General features: G+C 27.5%; 1 protein-coding gene and 1 pseudogene across 2 annotated transcripts; both read left to right on the top strand.

Moving 5' to 3' along the window:
- Positions 1-237: 237 nt before the first annotated feature.
- Positions 238-1,524, top strand: LOC147078243 (26S proteasome regulatory subunit 7 pseudogene; annotated as a pseudogene).
- A 15,887-nt stretch (positions 1,525-17,411) lies between these two features.
- Positions 17,412-19,271, top strand: LOC147078242 (elongator complex protein 3-like). Of its 2 annotated transcripts, none has more exons than XM_085960557.1 (2): positions 17,412-18,773; positions 19,029-19,271. In XM_085960557.1, exons 1-2 carry the CDS (start codon positions 17,412-17,414, stop codon positions 19,269-19,271), a joined length of 1,605 nt encoding a protein of 534 aa, XP_085816683.1. The 2 variants fall into 2 exon arrangements, with proteins under 2 accessions (XP_085816683.1, XP_085816682.1); XM_085960556.1 differs by having other exon boundaries at positions 17,412-18,792; positions 19,018-19,271.
- The last annotated feature ends 269 nt before the right edge of the window (positions 19,272-19,540 follow it).

Genomic DNA, 19,540 nt, shown 5'->3' with positions numbered 1-19,540 from the left:
TTAAATATTCCATTGTGGATATTTATTAAAATATAAAAAAATGTGCTAAAAACTGTCATAAATATTTCATTATGGATATTCGTTAAAATATAAAAAAAAGCATGTGATAAAAATTTTAGATTATAAATTTCTCTGTTATTATTTGTAGAATAGATAGATTTTTTCAATTAGTTAAATTTGATAGAAGTAAAATTTTATTGTCAGAATAATTATGTGAATTTACAAGGCCCTCTATAAATGGCAGACGTACCTTCGAACACAGACCCGATTTCCGATAATGATATAAGTCTTTTACTAGCATATTCAAGGCCCTACCATCATGAAGCAATTCAAGACATTGAGTCACAAATATCACAAGTATTTGATTCTATACAACTCAGGCTCGGCCTGCGAGAAGTTGAAACAGGACTAGCACCACCGACACTCTGGGATTTAGCTGGTGATCGAAAATCAATGAATGAAGAAAGTATATTGATAGTTGCTCGTCTAAATAAGGTACTTCCGCCAGAGGAAACCGTGGAGAAAGCACCAACAACGAGTAAAAGCAATGAAACACGATTTATGATAAGTCTCAAGCAAATGGCGAAGTTTATTGTTGGCAAGAGTTCTAAAGTTAATTTAGAAGATCTTTCAGAAGGAATACGGGTTGGTGTTGATAGAACAAAATACCAAATCAGATTGCCATTGCCAAGAAAGATAGATTCATCAGTCACCGCTATGCAAGTCGAAGAGAGGCCTGATGTGACATATCAAGACATTGGTGGTTGTAAAGAAGAGATCGAGAAAATAAAGGAAGTGGTGGAAATACCATTACTTAATCCAGAAAAATATATTCGATTAGGAATTGATCCACCGAAAGGAGTATTACTTTTTGGACCACCTGGAACAGGAAAGACACTTCTTGCACGAGCAGTCGCAAACAGAACTGATGCATGTTTTATTCGAGTAATAGGATCTGAGCTTGTACAAAAATATGTCGGGGAAGGTGCAAGGATGGTTCGTGAAATATTTGCTCTGGCAAGATCTAAAAAGGCAGCCATTATATTTTTTGATGAGGTGGATGCTTTTGGTGGCACAAGATTTGAGTCTGGAAATGATAATGAGGTTCAGAGAACTATGCTTGAGCTTATTAATCAATTGGATGGTTTTGACAGTCGTGGAAATGTTAAGGTTATTATGGCTACAAATAGACCTGATACTCTTGATCCTGCTCTTTTAAGGCCGGGAAGACTTGATAGAAAAGTCGAATTCGGGCTGCCTGATCTTGAAGGAAGAGTCCGAATACTAAATATTCATTCGGGAAAAATGTGTGTCGAAAAGGGTATTAGGTTCGAATTGGTTGCAAGACTTTGCATAAATGCAACAGGGGCGGAATTAAGAAGCGTGTGCACTGAGGCGGGAATGTTCGCTATACGTGAAAGAAGGCGCGTAGCTACTGAAAAGGATTTCTTAAATGCTGTTGATAAAGTCATCAAAGGCTATGCTAAATTTAGTGCTACCCCAAGATATATGACATACAATTAAAAAATACTTGGTGTATCCTAATTATATTGTTTTTGCTGACTTCACAATTACTTAGCCCTTTTAAATTTTTATTTATGGGTTATATTTTTATGCTTTTTTCATCTTGCACTAGTTGATTCATTTCTTATGGAGCCAGCTTACCTCTCATCTATTGAATACATTAATTTATTTATAAATAATCTTTACCCTTTTATCTCCTTCTCATAGAAATAAACATACATATCATAGTTTTTCGTATATTTCGCTGTATTGAATATTTATTGAAAGTGGAGCCTGCTCACAAACAATGGGTTTTCAGAACACAATTGAGTAAATAACCCTTGAAAGAATAAAATTATAAATATGATAAGATGGAAAGTGATTTCTGCTAAATCTGTTCTAAATAGTAATCTAAAGTCATCCTTTAACAACAATAAATAGCCAAAAATCAAATTAACCCATAAATAAAATAAAAATATATCGCGGTTTTGAATCATCAAACATGAAACTCATATCATTTGATAGAAAATTGGCTGTTCTTATGAATTTATCAAGGTTGACATAAAAAAATTCATTAAGGATTTTGCAATATTCCGAATTTGCTAGCTATAATTTAGTAAAGCAAATTGATCAATGAAAGAAATATAGCCCATAAATAAAATAAATCATGTATCGTGGTTTTTATCATTATGAGCTTTAAATAATATATTTTGTATGAAGAAGAGCAGCACATGAGAATTGATCAAGGTAAGATGTGAAAAAATGCATTAAGGGGTTTTAAATTTTCCATTTGGCTTTCTATATCTTAGCAGGGGGGAAATTATTGATTCAAAAACTCTTAACCCATATGATAAACGGCATACAATGGTTTTTTCTTGGTATAAATAAATCAAAAAATGTTTAATGTTTGTGATTATTATCTAAGATACGGATCTGACTCGTAAGATCATGATAAAATCCTATTTATTTACCCTATTAAATATCTTTTGCGGGTTTAGAATATAGCTTTCTTATATCAAAAATAATATTTAGAATGCATTTGTTGGTAAGCTTGAATTTATTAATGAATTAATTTGTGTTTTAGCTTTCCATTTTCGTTCAAGCAAATCTTATAATGGCTCTAATGAAATTATTTGCTTTATACTTCTTCTGCCAAAATCTTTACAATCTTCTTCTTCATGGCTTATAAATTCAAGTGTTTTCATAATCCTGTTGTTTATACGTACCCTTATAACGACTAGCAGTCCTAAATATTTATACTACTTATATTATTTTGTGACCATATCATTCCATTTTACGACAAATGGTACTATGGACGGGATTATAAATTATTATTTAATTATACCCACCTTTGTCTGCCCATTATTCCTGTCAATAAAATTGCATAGCGGCTGTTGAAAAGCAATATAATGTTTATATTATAGAAAATACAAGCAATTGATATAAAAAATACCATAAGTCTGTGAATTCTTGTTTTTCTATTTTCAATAAAACTCTTCTAATAATCTGACCCTCAGCTCACACATTAGCCCTTTATAAGATTAATAATCCATTAAGTTCATTAAGAAATATCACAATCTCTTGTACATGCTTACATATAATTCTGTCAATAAAGCTATATGCAAGACTCATTTTATCACGTCAATAACCTTTGACTCCATAGATTTGTAACTTATATGTTCATCAGTGTAAACCATAGAAGATCTCGACCCTTTCAAAGATTACTAAATTCTAAGCATATGTTCGTTAATTTTCGATATAATCGGTCCAAAAACGGTGATTCTTTTGCTGTGATTCCATTCTACCAAATAAAAAATTTGCTTTTTGTAAGGAAGCTAACATCATCTGTTTTAGCTGAATTTTTTGTTAAGAATCGTCTTATTCATCTGTAGAGGCCCTCTGGACCTTTTAATTTCTCGCATAATCATTTTAAATGATCTTGAGACCCTCAAATCTAGGTATTAAATTTAATTAAGTAGACTGCGTTTAATTTTGAAAAGGTCAAATATACGGGTGATTTGTGCCATAAAAACAAAAAATTATATTTTTATTCGGATAAAACATTATAAAATAACGTAATCTTCTCTTATGAGGTCAACTTATTGTTTTAGAATACACAATCTATATTTTAACCTCGTCAGAAAAGCGGTTTGCGTAATTTTTCGATTTTATACCTCTTAAATACTAAATGAACGGCATTAACGTGTTTATTCATTTGTTTTTTATTCGTGCCAAATAAAAGCTCAAAATTATTCATCATTATTATTTTCACAACAATCTCCCCTTAGATCCCAAAATTTGTGATTCTTATGACACAAAATATCAATAGATAACTTAGAAAGATCGCGCTAATAATGTTTATAGGATCTGTCTGCCGAGGAGACATTTCATTCAGCCATATTAGCCCCACGGAAAAGGTAATAAATCTCGTGACATTAAATTCACGGGCAATTTTGTTATTCTTTTTATTTTAAAGGTGCAAAAGTATGAATATTTACATCATTAAGGGTGATGATATTAAGATTTATATGAGTTTAGCGGAAACATGCACTAGTGAGTCGAATCGTTAAAAAAATGTGGCGAAAATCTACTATGGTTTTTATACCTTTAAAAATGGTTTTTTATAAAATATTAAATGACACGAACAAATCATTTTGATTATATGCAGAATGAAGCTCTAACTTAAAATGAATTTAGAAATGTTTCTGAAAGTATGTATGTTTTTGATTTTCAGAAATATGTATGATTTAGATACACGAAAGAAAAATCAGATGCCGTGAATTAGGAAATAATTAAAATAGAATAAAGTCGAAATCAAGTCATTTATATGGAAAATTAATCCACTTAACTAACCAAAAAGAAGCTTCAAAACTTTTTCTGATTTAAAAATAAAAAGACATAAAAAGAATCTTCTATATATTTCTAATTGTAGTCAAAGTGCACGAAAAACTGAAACTCTTTTAAGTTGGGCTTTACAATAGTAAGCGTATTTTTAGTCAATACAAAAACGGAGATCTTCGTGCAAAACAGGAAATGTTTATTGTAAATTTAACAATAAAAACGTCTTTATATTCAAAACAGAAGCGAAAATATCTTGAATCCTGTAAAAATTATTGGATCATGTTCTAAGAGAATTTTTAAGTGAATCAATAAATTACGGCAACTTAATTATTTAAATAAAACGCATTCAAAACTAGGTAAAAATTGAAAGTTTTCATGCTATAAATGTGGTTTATTAAATATAAAGCTTTTAAATCATTGCGTATATCGGGACTAGACACTGTAAAGAATAATATGAAACAATTTATGATTGTATCTTAAACTTAGCATTGAAAACGGGAAAGTTAAAGTAGAAAGGGTTGATGAAAACAAAGAAACTATAAATTTTTAGAAATGAAATATTTAAAAAAAAATTAAATTTTAAAAAAACTTATAGCGTAATTCTTATTTAAAATTCCTAGACAATATAATCTTCAAAAAAATAAAACAATTGCAGAAAAAACTGATTCCCATATTTTAAAACTTGCATATAATTGAAGAAACGGGACACAAATGTAATAAAATCAATTTTTCTGTCGAAAAGGTACATAAACATCGATTTTATTATATAATGATTATATTATTCAAAATTACGATTGTATGTGAATCATATATGAACTTAACAAGTCTACACATAAAGATAAAATTTTCTTTGTTAAAATATTAAAATCACAGATATACTTGCTTATATTAAAAAAATTTTAAGTTTGATTCAATCTCAAGATACCTTCAGTATATGCTAAAAAAGGAAAACAGCAATTCGATGTAATGGGTCTTTTAAACTCTTGTGATTTCTATTTGATAAGCTAATTATACGTCGATATTTCAAAAAGAATTGAAATTATGTCCCAGAGTCATAATTAAAAAACTGCAAAACGAATTAAGAAATAATATCATTTTTTTAAATTATCGTAAAAACAGTACTTTAAAAATCTAAAATACTAATATAAATAAAAGAATATATAATAAAACTAAATACAGTAAAGGTTTAATTATACAAATTTAACGAAAAATTTTTAATATCATTACACAAATAAGGCCGTAAAACCTACACAGTCGACATTCGCTGCAATTTAAAACGCGCGCGACCATCAAAAATTGATGAAATCTTTGAATTATAGATTTTAAAAAAAACGCCTCTAAGTTAATAATAATGGCTAGGTAGCTATATGATTCAATATAAGGTACAAGTTAATTATCTATTTAAAATTCGATATTGAGAAATGGAGACTTTGAGTAAGCTTGGAATCCTATAAACAATCTTTCTAGCAGAAAAATAAGATTAAAACCCATCATAGATATGAAAAACATTGTAAAACTGAATCTTTTTTATTTGGAATGAACCAATTATCATGGTGAGTTGGTTGAAAAGAGACTACCGATTAATATACATATCTTTGAAGGTGCTCAATATAAGGTAGAAAAATTACCAATCAAATAATAAATGATTACTGTGTATAATTAAATCGGTAGATTGCTTCCGTTGTACCTTGGTAGGACAGTTTTGTCATAAAATAATTCAAGGGCATATCATTATTAAATTCTTGCCTATATTAGACAAAAAAATGCTCAGATGGGCCCTTTAATTACTGGAATTTGATCCTAAAATTAAAAATATCAACGGTAAGAACAAAGAAGCGAAATTATGCAGTCTTTTTTTGTAAAAAAATCACCAATGGTAAAGTTTTTTTAATTTTGAATCTGCAGTAGTCAACCCAAATAAATAATTTATCTTTATATTCGGCCATTAAATTTAAGGAATATGAATTTTTCAGGGCTTTGTGAAAGGCAAAAAATCAATTTGCTGAGTATATTGATTAATATGCAATAAAAAAACTTCATATGTGCAGAAATCTGGATATAAAATTTAACAACGAAAACGTTCATGCCCTATAACAATAATATTTGCCATAAAATGGGAATTTAACATGATGAGAAAATAAAAGAACTCAAAAAATATGCTATATATGTCAGTATAAAATTTTAAAAATTTACAGAAGGAATTGACCTTAAAAATAAATCAGCCGATTGTTAGAATATATTGATAATCTGATAATTCAAAAAAATGGAGCCCCTGAATAAATATACATAGATAATGATAAGGTGTTTATACATGATAATTTGAACAATTTTTAATGGAACCAGGGAATCACTTGATCATCCTCTCGTTTTCATCGAGACATTGGGGGATAGAAAAAGCAAGTCGGTCAAGTCTATCAATATAAAAAGACTTATCAAGGTGAATAAATAGCAGGGTTGATAAAATAAAGAAAGCAACACATCCTTTTGTTATATAATTTAATCGAAGTATGCAATTTTCCTTTATATATTAGTTAATTAGTTGTTCTTACTGTTTTAAATTTAAGATAAGAAGAGAGCCCTATTTGAATCTAGAGAGAACGGATATTAAAAATCTTGAGAAGAAATTAATTTGGAATGAAAGGCCGATAACAAAGAAAAAAAAGTTTAAAAAAGTCTACAAGTAGACACAAATGTCTGGGCATATAAGCGTTAATACGAAACCCGTATAAATGACGCTAAGAAGATGATCTTGAAGTTTTAGGGTAAAAGAAACATGATTTCATGTTATCTTATGAATAAATCGGATTGATAAAGGGCTTCCAATAGCATAAAAAAAATTATTTTGGAGTTGCATTAAGAGGTTTTACGGTGAATATTTGGGGTTTGTTTTACACTAAAATGGATTTTTTTTTATAAATTACAACATGTGTATGCTATAGAGTGTTCATTCTCATATGAATAAACGATTATATTTTAAATTTTTTTATTTTAAAGATATCTTGAACCCATCTCATTAAGGAATAAGAGCTGTTGACGAAGATAGATCAAGGGAAGGTGTCAAAAGATGTATTAACGAGTTTTGCGATGTTCTCAGTGGGCTGACTACGTCTCGATAGATGGAATTCATAAAAAGAAACTTAACCCATATATAGAAAATTATATTTTTAATACATAATTCTTGTAACTTACTTCTATGAATATTATGTGATCAATTTATTGTCTTTTTATAACTTTTATGCCTTAATTTCTTCTAATTAATGATTTTTTTTATTATAGAAATTGTTTTAAAAAACCATTATCCTGCAATATTCTTAAATATATATTATGTATAGTTTTAAAATATAATATCCTATTTTTAAGCTTAATAAATTAAAAATGTGCACCATAAATAAGGATTTTAGATTTAAAAATAGTATAAATATGCTTTGAAATCACATTATCTCATTGCATATGTGTTTGAATCTTTTAACGTGGTTTTAATATGCTTATAATGTATTTAAATTATTTTCTTAAATCCGAATGTTATGCTGAGCTATGGGATAAAAAAAGAGCAAGAAAGTTACTCTGTAAAGCCATTTAGTGCCACACAGAGTTGTGATAGATATAAAAAGAATATTATAGAACTAACCCCAAAATAAATTATTTATCTTCTAATTTATTAATTAAATTTTATATAAAAATAATCTTCAAGTTTACTTAATCATATAAAATAAACCTTTTTTTTCTGTAATATATGTAAACTGGCTGATCTTCTATAAATGAAATTTAAAAAATATAATTTGGTAGTCAGTAAACACATCCTCAATTAATTATGACGATAACAAGTAGAATAATACGTCATAGCATAGAATATAGTGTTAAAAATACCATAAGTGATACATAAAAGAGTTATGAATTAGAACAAAAGCAGAAGCACACATATAAACAATATTATTGTAATTAAAAAAATTGAATTAATGAGTTTTAAAAGATGAGTATACAATAATAAAACAGTAAATATGATGAGCATAAAAAAATTATTAAGAAAACCTGTTAGACAGAGTGATCTAAACTTTTTCTTGTACAAAATTAAATAGCTAAAAATCAAAAAAACCTATTAATTGTTTACTTTTCTTCCATTTTTTGAGTTGTAGCCATTTTACGGTATGCCATTATGTGTATGATATAATAACACATATATAAAGAAATCCATATGTTTATTAAGAGAATTCTATATAAATAAAATTGAATATAGAGCTTCAATATAAAGTAACGTGGATTTTGGTACTGTAGAATATTTTTATGTGCTCAAATATTTAGAAATACTACCTGAATTAGTTTTAATACCAAGGAAGCAACACAACAGTTAAAATTGAATAGACATACCATCTATTGATAGAATTAAGTAAGATTTCTATATAAGAATTTTTCTAAATCCAGAAACACAAAAACCCAAATAGAATAAAGTTCTCAAAAGCATCTTAATTTATAAACAAAGGTTCTTTTTGTTGTATAATAATAAATTTTTGTAATACATACATATTTTTTTACATCTGGGTTAAATTATAAGTGGTTATAGCAACGCTAAACATTTTTAATATTTTAAATTGATCATCAATATATTTGTGAGATTAAAAAGAATTGATACTATACATTTTGGTTTCCTTTATCAAGATAAACGCAATTTTTAGATGCGTGTGTTTTCATATTGTCCTTTCTGGAAAAAATTTTAGGACAATTAAAATTTATGCACCTATGGGTCTTTACATTGAAATGTGACAAAAAATGTCGTTTTGCAAGGCTTAAGGTTTTATAGGTTATTCGGCATTCATCTGCAGGACATAAATATTCTGATGATATTCCTTGTTTCTTAACTGTAAAAATTTTAGATGGAAAGCTACTAAATCCGCGGAAATTTTCAAACAAGCTACTTAAATCATTGGTTACATCTGTTTTTAGTTTTGTTCTGCGGGGTTTTTTAAAATCATTATGTAATGATTCTCTGCAGCTTTCATCTGCTGATTTTTCATTGTAATCACAATCACCTCTCGAATTTATCTTCTTTTTAGACATCAAAAAATCATCTTGATTTTGAAAGTCTATTGGTTTTTTATGAACTGGTTCTTGATTGTATATTCCATGTGGAACGATAGAATTGTTAAACAAATCTTGATCAGAATCATAAATATAGCCACCGTCATATATATTTGTATATGACTCTGCTGGCATGGATTTAACATTTTCTAATAGGGAATTTACACGAATGTGTGTTTCATTATAATTTTTTTTTATTTTAATGCTTTTTTCGCATAGTGAGCTAATAAAATTTATTTTTTTATTAATACCTTTCCTTTCCTCATGGTAAAAGTTACTTCCAAAAATACTTCTTTTGTGTTCCATATTCCTTTGAACATGATCATGAGACTCCATAGAATTCTTTTTTAAATTACAATCATCGTAAATATTTAATTTATCGGCAGAAAAACTACGTTTTTTTTTCAATTCATTTTTATTATCGCCAATATATTTACTATTTTGGTGCAGATGCTGTTTTTCAATTACGATTTGTTGTGGAATATTTAAGCCACATCGTTTATCTAATCTTTTACAATTATCAAGCATAGGTTTCGAATCGAGACTCAAACTTCTAACATGATCTTTTTTACTGCGTTCAAGTATTATTCTTTGACGCTGAAGATCAATATTCTTCAAAATTTCATATTCTTTTGAGCATTCTTCAACTAAATAATAAAATAACGATTTTTCACTTACGGGTTGATTACTATTGAGTCTATTTTTACACTGATTGTCATTTAAATGAGAATTTTGTTTTCTCAAGGAATTATTGTGATGATATTGCTTCGATTTTTTACATTTATGCTTTAAAATTAGTGAAATAAAACTATCATATTCTGTACCTTTGTTCCTTTCTTCCATGAAATTTTTTTTGCGGATTAATTTAAATAGATACCGTCATCTTTAAAGAAGATTTCAATGCATGGATATAGTCATAATATAATTTTTTCGTATCATTGATAACTTGTAAAACTAATTTTACGTTTGCCACAAATGGAATTATCCGATACACAACTTTCAAAGATGGTGAAATATCTAGCTTTATGCATAATTTTTCGACTGTTACCATATATCCATGTGTTACAGTTTGAATAATAACTGTTGTTATGGTGATGAATCATATATACAAATGATTTAAAATAATATTTTTAATTATTACTCACTATTAGTTTGCATTTTCTTAATAAACTAACAAATTGTAGATATAGAATAAAGAATTGTACCTTAATGCACGAAAAATTTACTTTCAAACATTTATTTTTGGATGAGTTTTTAATGGCTTTCTTTGCCAATTCCTACATAAAAAACTTTCTTTGTGCATTTGATCACCTTTTAAATTAGATCAGATAATTGTGAATAAAAATTTTAAAAATTTATGGTTGACAATTTAGTTCACTTTAGGTTATAAATTATTTAAATTGGATTTTAATGTAAACAATAATTGAATCAAAAAAAAATTAGCTAAAAATATAAGATTTACGAAGATATGTATTAAAATGGAAATGGGGGGGGGGGGTGAAAATCAAATGATCACAATATACTTTTATATTATATTCTATACGTTAAAAAAGTATAATGTGGTTTTGATCATTGTTTGAAATTTATTTTTTCGATTCTTGTAACCGCATATTATCTACATTATTTTAAAATATTGATATTTTTAAAAAATAGCTAGTTTTTAAACTTCCACAGCAATTCATTTTCTAATTAATTACTTTATTTATTATTTTAAAATACCAATATTCATTATTTTATTTCATCTTTATATGATTCTGTGTTTTTTTTTGCTTGATGTTTCAAAAAAATATATTTGATGATAATGCGTTTCAATTATTTCCTAATGATACAAATTTAATTAATCAGCATGATATAATTGAATTTTATTTTTAGCACATCATTTAATTTAAAAATATGAATTGATCTTTAGACATATTCAATTATCATTATGATGGAATTTAAAGTTGCACTTCTTGTTATTTGAACCACATAACTAGAAATAACTAAGTACAATGGCTATGCATTACCTCTATGTTTCTTTCGTTAATCAAAGGGGGATATACTAAACTGTTTTTGATCTACATATGATGGCAGCGGAAATGACAATATATTCTAAAATGGCGCATCTTCTTGCAAACAATATACAAAAATTTTTAAAATATATGCTTATTCTGTATATAAATGCAAAAAAACCAAAAAAAAATATATTAATAGAAAAATATAAAAACTATGCATCACATATTAGAATTCTAGTAAAAAAAAGGTTGATATAGAAGACCTAGCCATAATTAAAATTCAAAGTTTTAGAATACAAAGAAAACTTATAATAAATTCAATGGTGATATAATTTACATTCTTTTGTATTAGATGTCAGAATAATCATTATACTTTTTTTGAATTTAATTTTCTTTCATGGATTATAATATTCGAGAAGATTTATGATTACAAAATTACCAACAATCAGAACCTATTAAATATTTTTATGTAACTTTTTAGTCTTGAAATCGATGCCATGCAAAAAGTAAACCTTTTTCCTTTTTTATTCGGCAAAATCCACTTCTGTCTCGACTTAGAAGTAGCTCGACATCACTTCTGAAATTATAAAAAAATCTGATATGCTAAAATAAATTACTACTAATTTTGATAAAAAAAATTTTCAATTTGCTAGAGCACAGTGCATTTTCTTTAAACATTTCTATTGCGTAGAAAAGTGTTTATATGCAATCCAATCGTTTTATGGTTTTTTATTTAATTTCTAATATTGTAAATAGTTTCTGAATGATCAATTATGTTAATTTTTTTCATATTTATGCCAATGTAAGTTTCACAAATAAAAATAGGATAAATAAAAAAAATAATAGTTTGTATTTTTTTACGATTAGCATTAATCATACGTCAATTAGAATATGGTTTCTTATCCTAATCGAAGCCCTATGAAGATCCGCAATTTTTTTTTAAACATACATGCTTAAAAAAATTTATTATTATTTTTCGTTTGTTTTTAGATTTTCAAACACGAAACCACAATTATTCTTATAATCTAAAAAAAATTATACGTGTTATTATTTTTTATACGATACGGACTCGTGGTCATTACGCACTACTTTAATTTCGAAACCTCTTGATTCAATCAATGCGAAAATTGTCCTGTATTTTAATCCAAACTAAAACAAATCAACTGGTTAACAACATATATATGAAATTTTTTCCCTAATAAAAATTATCTTATCGTGAAAATGGAACATTTAATATTCTATTTCAATTATATTGTGGTTCGTGGTAAGATAAATTCATATTATGGTTTCTATAAAATAGAACTTTAAGAGAACGAGGTCAATCAAATCGCTCTTTCACAGAAAAGAAAAATATACAAAAAGAGATAGAAGAAATCGAAGGAATAAAAAAGATGCAAAATTACATATTTATATGCTAATATTTTTTTCTGTGATAAAAAATTATATTTCATCAATAGAAATAGGAATAACAAGTGGACCAATCTGTCCATGTATTATAGAAAATAATAAAAAGTGAAAAAATCATCACATGGCAAATATAAATCACCTTAGATTGCAAATGTTGAAGATCATCAGTACCTTATGTCATAACATGGAACATTATAGTTCCAAATACCATGATCCGCGAACTATGAGTGATGAATACTGTTGAAAGCAGAAGAATAGTCAATAAATAGGATCGGGAAATACATAAGAATCAATAAGTCTCGAAAGGAGATGATTTAACGAAAGTTACAAATATAAAGATATTTTAAGAAGTATTATACAAATCAAATCTAAAAAGCAAAATGAATTTATTTAGGATCAAAACCAAGTTAACAGAAAATAATATAAAGGTATTTTTTATTATAAATTTAAATCTTATCTTGTGTATGGAAGCCATAGATATTCAAAACAAAATCTCATAATATCAAACGTTTAAAAATTAATGATATGATAGAAATACAAATTTATAAAATCCAAGAATTTGAAATTATTCACTTACTAAACAATAGAAAAAAAAATTTCTTGGGTTTTTATGTAATAAGAATGTTATAAAACAAACCTTGAATTCTTGATTGGTCGCTTCTGGACTCTGTAATACAAGGGATAAAGGTTCAATAAAGATATCTGCACACTATTCAATTATATAGATCCATTTAATTTTTTTTAACTTTAATATTTATAACATGAATGGAATAAAGCCCTGTATAGCTTAATTTCCAGGGGTGATTAAAAATTCGTTGAATTTTACAAGACTATTTTAGTGAATAATTAATCCTTCTCATCTTCCATATGTAATAATGTATTAAAGGTACATTAAAAGCCATATTTTTAAAAAAACCAAAATTATGACTTAAGGATATTTATAGCGTAAATTTTTTTTATAAAATGTGAATATTTATATTTAATAAAATATGAATCATAGTTCATAACCATTTATATTTAAGAATATCTTCATAATTTAGTTTCTATCTTTGGTGCCTGTTAAACCTTTAAATAGATGCATTTATTTAATTTTTATGATTTTAATGCCTCTTTAAAGTTTAAAAACACCAATAAATATAAATTAGCCAGTATATACAATCTTAAAAACTTTTATTATATATTCGTAGAAATGTAGATAATATATCAATTTTTGTTCATTTAACCCTATAAATTCCAATAAGTTAATTTATTTCTTGTTAATTTGGCATGAAGCGAATCTTTCTACCTTCCTTAATTTACAAAAGTTTGATAAATTGAAAAAAATTTGTTGAAAAATTTCTTACTTGCATTTATTTATGTTGCGCGAGTTATTCTGGGATAAATAAACGAATCATTAGTTTATATGGTTAATATTATTCTTCAAAATCTAGAATGCATATTTTTCTTAACTTCTCTAATATCTAAAATTTAGTTAATGAATCTAAAGGTTCAAATTATTTTAATATGCATTTTAAAGACAAAACTAAGCTTCTCTGTATTAGTAGACAAAAGCATATCCCCTTATTTAACAAAAAAGCTTATGGTTTTGAACTCCAGATCACAAAAATCCAACATATAAATCAAAATAAAAAAAAGTCTATATACACCTAAAAGCGAGTATAAAAATTTAAAAATAACGTTGTATAGGCCAATAAATATGGTAATTTGTCTTTAAATAATAGAACCAAGAGTATTATCACCTTAAACAACTATATTTCGAAGATAATTAGTAATTTTAATGGGTTTAAGCTTACTTCTTTATAAATGTTAAGAGTCTACCATATGAAAAATGTGTTATTTTATTTTTTATAGAGTAAAACGGTGAAATTGAACTTTAGTTTTTGTGAAAATATGCGCACATAATATCATCCAAATTTTATGCACGCTTTGTGTATAACTCTTATATGCAGAATATATAAAATCAATTTTTCGGCTAGGTTAATCGTATTACTTTTTACCCTTTTTTAACTCAAACAAACTTTAAATGGCCATACTATGCAGGCCAAAGATACTGTTTTTGCATTAAATTATCAGATTTTTCATATTAATTTTTAAACTAAGAAAATTTTTGGTGTCTCTATAGGCTAATGATGATTATTTGTGCATCAACTGGTTGATTTGAATTTTTTAGGGGTATTTTTGTCAAATTAGTTTTTACTATTTCCACCAAATTTTTTTTGGAGCCTCCATAAACAGATCAATCATGTGTGTTTGTGTATAAATTATTTATTTGAATTTATTTATAGTTTAACTTTATCTTATTCTTTTAAGTTTTTGAGACCACAAAAGACTTTAACGGATAATAGAGCAGGCCATATTTATGCTTGTTTTAATCTTATCAACTTTAAAATTTCCACAATGTATAGTCTTTTTACAAGAATTCTTATTCCAAGTATCTTTCTCAACCTATTATATTCTTCCTGACCCATCTTCCCACAATTTTTTTTAAAAAACCTATTTTTGGTCGCCAATATAAACCCTATTTTTGTGCGAATGCTTTTCTTGGAAATTGCAAGCTCTTTTCTTACGACATGTGATTTTTTGTGGCTATATAAAAACAATCCATGGCGGATATGAAGCATATATATTGTTTATACGAGTAATATTCAGTAAATTACAGGTTCTCGGCATCTAATGCTATATTTTGTATTTTAAAAACTTATATGTGTATTTTACCGATGGGTAAAAACATTGGTAATAAATTGCATGAATACTTGTTATAATTTTTTATTTAGCAAGATAATAAATAGGATAGAGATTATAAAAACATTCACTAATAAAATTTTAAGGTTAGTGTGATAAAAAATTACATACTATTCTTGATAATATCGAACTTTGATGTCGGTATATTATCCATATAATATTCTGCAGCTTTCGGGTTTTTACTGATTCAAAGAGATACATTATGCATGAAATAGTATAATTTTAAATTTATTTTTGTATTATGAAGTCGGCATATTATCCATATAATATAATATTCTACAGCTTTAAGGTTTTACTGATTCAAAGAGATACATTATGCATGAAATAGTACAATTTTAAATTTATTTTTGCATTTTGAAGTATATCTTCTGGCGAAAAAATTTCATAAAATACTTAAGAGAAGTGTTCTACCATTATTTTGATAACATAATAATTATAAATTCGGAATGCGATAAAATATTTCGAATTAAATTAAGATTTTTTCTCGCATCTAATGTTTGAATCTTTGTTATTTACTGCATAATGATTTGATTTGGATACATTAATGAACTTAATTTGTTTCTCTTGAAAAATATAGCCTAAAAATGTGCAAGAAGAAGAATTTATATTATAGATGTAAATATTATTAAAAAACATAGATGGGTCCCCTTTAGAATTAAAAATTAGCTAAAAATTTAATATTTCCTCTAAATAAAAAGCTGTCGACTATGAATCTTCAATTTTAATAGGGAAAGCGATTAATATTTTCTTCCCCTTCACTTTATAAAAAAATAAACCTTTTTTTTTGCTTCTTACTTAATTAGTGGTGTACCCTTTTGCGTTTAAATATTATTGATTCCCCACAAAAATACTGTTTTTATTTTCAACCAGCTCGTTATCATAATTATCTTGTTTAGGGGCATTTAAATTTTTGTTTTTTCTTGGCTTGCTATTGTTCCTTTCTTTCAAATAAAAATAAGAAGCTAAGAAAATATGATTTACTGAGCAAATGAACTTAGATTACTTTATAAATGCTGAATAAGAATAGTAAAATACATCATAAAATGGTGAAAAAATACTATAAGTCGTATTTTAAAGTGTTGGGAACGCCAACTGAAGCGTACGCACAAACAATAGAATTAAGGTAAAACTTGAAATAATAAGTGCTGAAATAGGAAGATGCATTCGGAAAGTCTGTAAATATTATGTGGGTCAAAGAAACATTAAGAAGTATGTTCTATAGAATAATCTAAAGTTTTCCATCAACAAATACAAATTACTAAATAAAAAATTATACATAAATAAATTATAATTGCTTTTTTTCTGTATTATAACAATTATGTGTGTTAATAAGCATTGAGAAACTCGTTCTATAGTCGATATAAAATTTCGCTTGGAAAATGTCTATGAATCGAGCGTAAATAAATTATAATTGCTTTTTTTCAAAATTATAACAAAGATGTGAGTTAATAAGCATTGAGCAACTCTTTCTATAGTAAATCTAAAATTTCGCTTGGAAAATGTCTATGAATCGAGCTTAAATAAATTATATATTGCTTTTTTTCAAAATTATAACAAAGATGTAAGTTAATAAGCATTGAGCAACTCTTTCTATAGTCGATATAAAGTTTTGCTTGGCAAATATAAGATTGAACATCATAAAATATTATAAAAAAATAAGTTACTTTCTTTCCGTTAATTTTGCTTTGAATTGCTCGTAGTATTTTAAGATATTCAATTTTATGTTGCTTGCTCTAAATTTTTGATGATGGCGTTTAAAAATATAAATTTTTGAATTTCTAAATCTTGTGTATATAAACTGAACGAGTGATTTTATATGTCCCCAAAATAGATAGAATGAAAACCACAGCAATGGATAATTATCACATAGCATGCTCTGAAATATCTGCAGAAATAGTAGAATCACATAAAAAGAAAAATAAAATAAATATAAGTGCTCTTCAAAATAGGATTTCGCAAAAATACAAACTTAAAAGGATACCGACAATGGTAGATGTGCTTGGTGCACTTCCACCAGAGCATCGGCATTTGCGAGAAATTTTTAAGACAAAACCAGTTAGAACTGCATCTGGTGTAGCAGTCGTGGCAGTAATGTGTAAGCCACACAGATGTCCACATATTGCACTTACGGGAAATATCTGTGTATATTGTCCGGGTGGTCCGGATTCTGACTTTGAATATAGCACACAGAGCTATACGGGATATGAACCAACATCTATGCGAGCGATAAGGCATCGGTATGATCCATACCAGCAAGCAAGAACACGGATAATTCAACTCGAAGCTCTTGGCCACACAGTAGATAAAGTAGAGTATATAATAATGGGTGGTACATTTATGTCATTGAGTGATCATTACAAAGAGTGGTTTGTTAGAAATTTGCATGACGCTTTGTCTGGAAGTAATTCTTCTTCGCTTGACGAATCAGTAAAACGAAGTGAGAAGTCAAAAGTAAAATGTGTTGGAATGACAATAGAGACCCGTCCCGATTTTTGTAACCGAACGCATATATCTAAAATGCTTTCATACGGATGTACCAGAATAGAAATGGGGGTTCAAAGTGTCTATGAAGATGTTGCTTTTGATACAAATCGGGGACATACCGTTCAAGCTGTTTGTGATGCTTTTTGCTTGACGAAAGATGCTGGATATAAGATTGTAAGCCACATGATGCCGAACCTTCCAAATGTTCCTATGAAAAGAGATTATGCCCAATTTATTGAATTCTTTGAGAGTCATCGATTCAGAAGCGATGGACTCAAAGTATATCCTACACTTGTTATTCGGGGGACTGGATTGTATGAGTTGTGGAAAAACAAGAAGTATAAAAATTATAGCCCTGATGAACTTGTTGATTTTTTGGCGAGAATACTTGCTTTAGTGCCTCCATGGACACGTATCTACAGAATTCAAAGGGATATACCGATGCCTTTGGTTAGCAGTGGTGTGGAACACGGAAATATAAGAGAAGTTGCCTTGCTTAGAATGAAAGATTATGGTACTCGGTGTAGGGATGTGCGCACACGAGAAGTTGGAATTAAAAATATACATGAAGGTATACTTCCTCAAAAAATTGAGCTTGTGAGGCGTGATTATGCCGCTAATAATGGGTGGGAAACTTTTTTGGCATATGAAGATATAAATCAAGATATATTAGTCGGCATGTTAAGGCTGCGAAAATGTAGCTCGGACACATTCAGAGCCGAGTTAAAAGAAAATAAACCTATTACTGGTGAGGCGACAAAAAATGTTGGTCAAAATTGTTGTTTAAATTTAGAAGAGCCCCAAAGTAAATGCTGTAGCATAAAAAATAAAAACTTGGAGGCTGTTGAAATGAAGTTGAATTCAAGGGAAAGTGAAATTGTAAAGAGCATACGAAACGGAGAAAGACTCCATAAATTAGATGAAAATGAAAACATTTTTGAAAATAATTTCTTTAAGATAATAAGACCTAGAGCTATCCGCAACAATTATGTAAGTGTAATTAGAGAACTTCATGTTTATGGGAGCTCTGTCCCTGTTCATCAAAATGATAGTTTGAAGTTTCAACATCAAGGGTTTGGTAAGTTGCTTATTGATGAGGCGGAAAAAATAGCTAAGAAAGAGCACAAGAGCAAAAAAATAGCCATCATCTCAGGTGTAGGAACACGAACATACTATAAAAAATTTGGATATTTTCTAGAAGGCCCGTATATGGTAAAATATATTTAAAAAAATAAAATAATAATCTTTATTTTACACCTTTTTGCCTTTAAAAACTATTTAATTTACACTGGCTTTCTTATTTAAAACATTATTTGCATATATATTCCAGTTAAATCTACATTCCATTAAGAAACATTAATTTACCCTTAAAACTTTGTTCTTGTATTCAATAAAAACAATTTTTTTTCAATTATACTTCTTGCTGAAGTTAAATGTTGCTTTTGTTCGAATGTAAACTAATTTATAACTGAATATGCTCATATTAAAAGAAAATA

This window comes from Rhyacophila brunnea, unplaced genomic scaffold, assembly GCF_057557595.1.
Source record: "Rhyacophila brunnea isolate RB1 unplaced genomic scaffold, BYU_Rbru_1.0 scaffold_110, whole genome shotgun sequence".
Lineage (NCBI taxonomy): Eukaryota > Metazoa > Arthropoda > Insecta > Trichoptera > Rhyacophilidae > Rhyacophila > Rhyacophila brunnea.
The sequence above is the reverse complement of the archived record's forward strand: the minus strand, read 5'-3'. Positions and strand labels throughout refer to the sequence as shown.

Coding starts and splice junctions, on each gene's coding strand:
- LOC147078242 (XM_085960556.1), top strand. CDS start 17,412: ATGGATAATTATCACATAGCATGCTCTGAAATATCTGCAGAAATAGTA. Junction 18,793..19,017: donor AGAAAATAAACCTATTACTG/GTGAGGCGACAA, acceptor TAAGACCTAGAG/CTATCCGCAACAATTATGTA.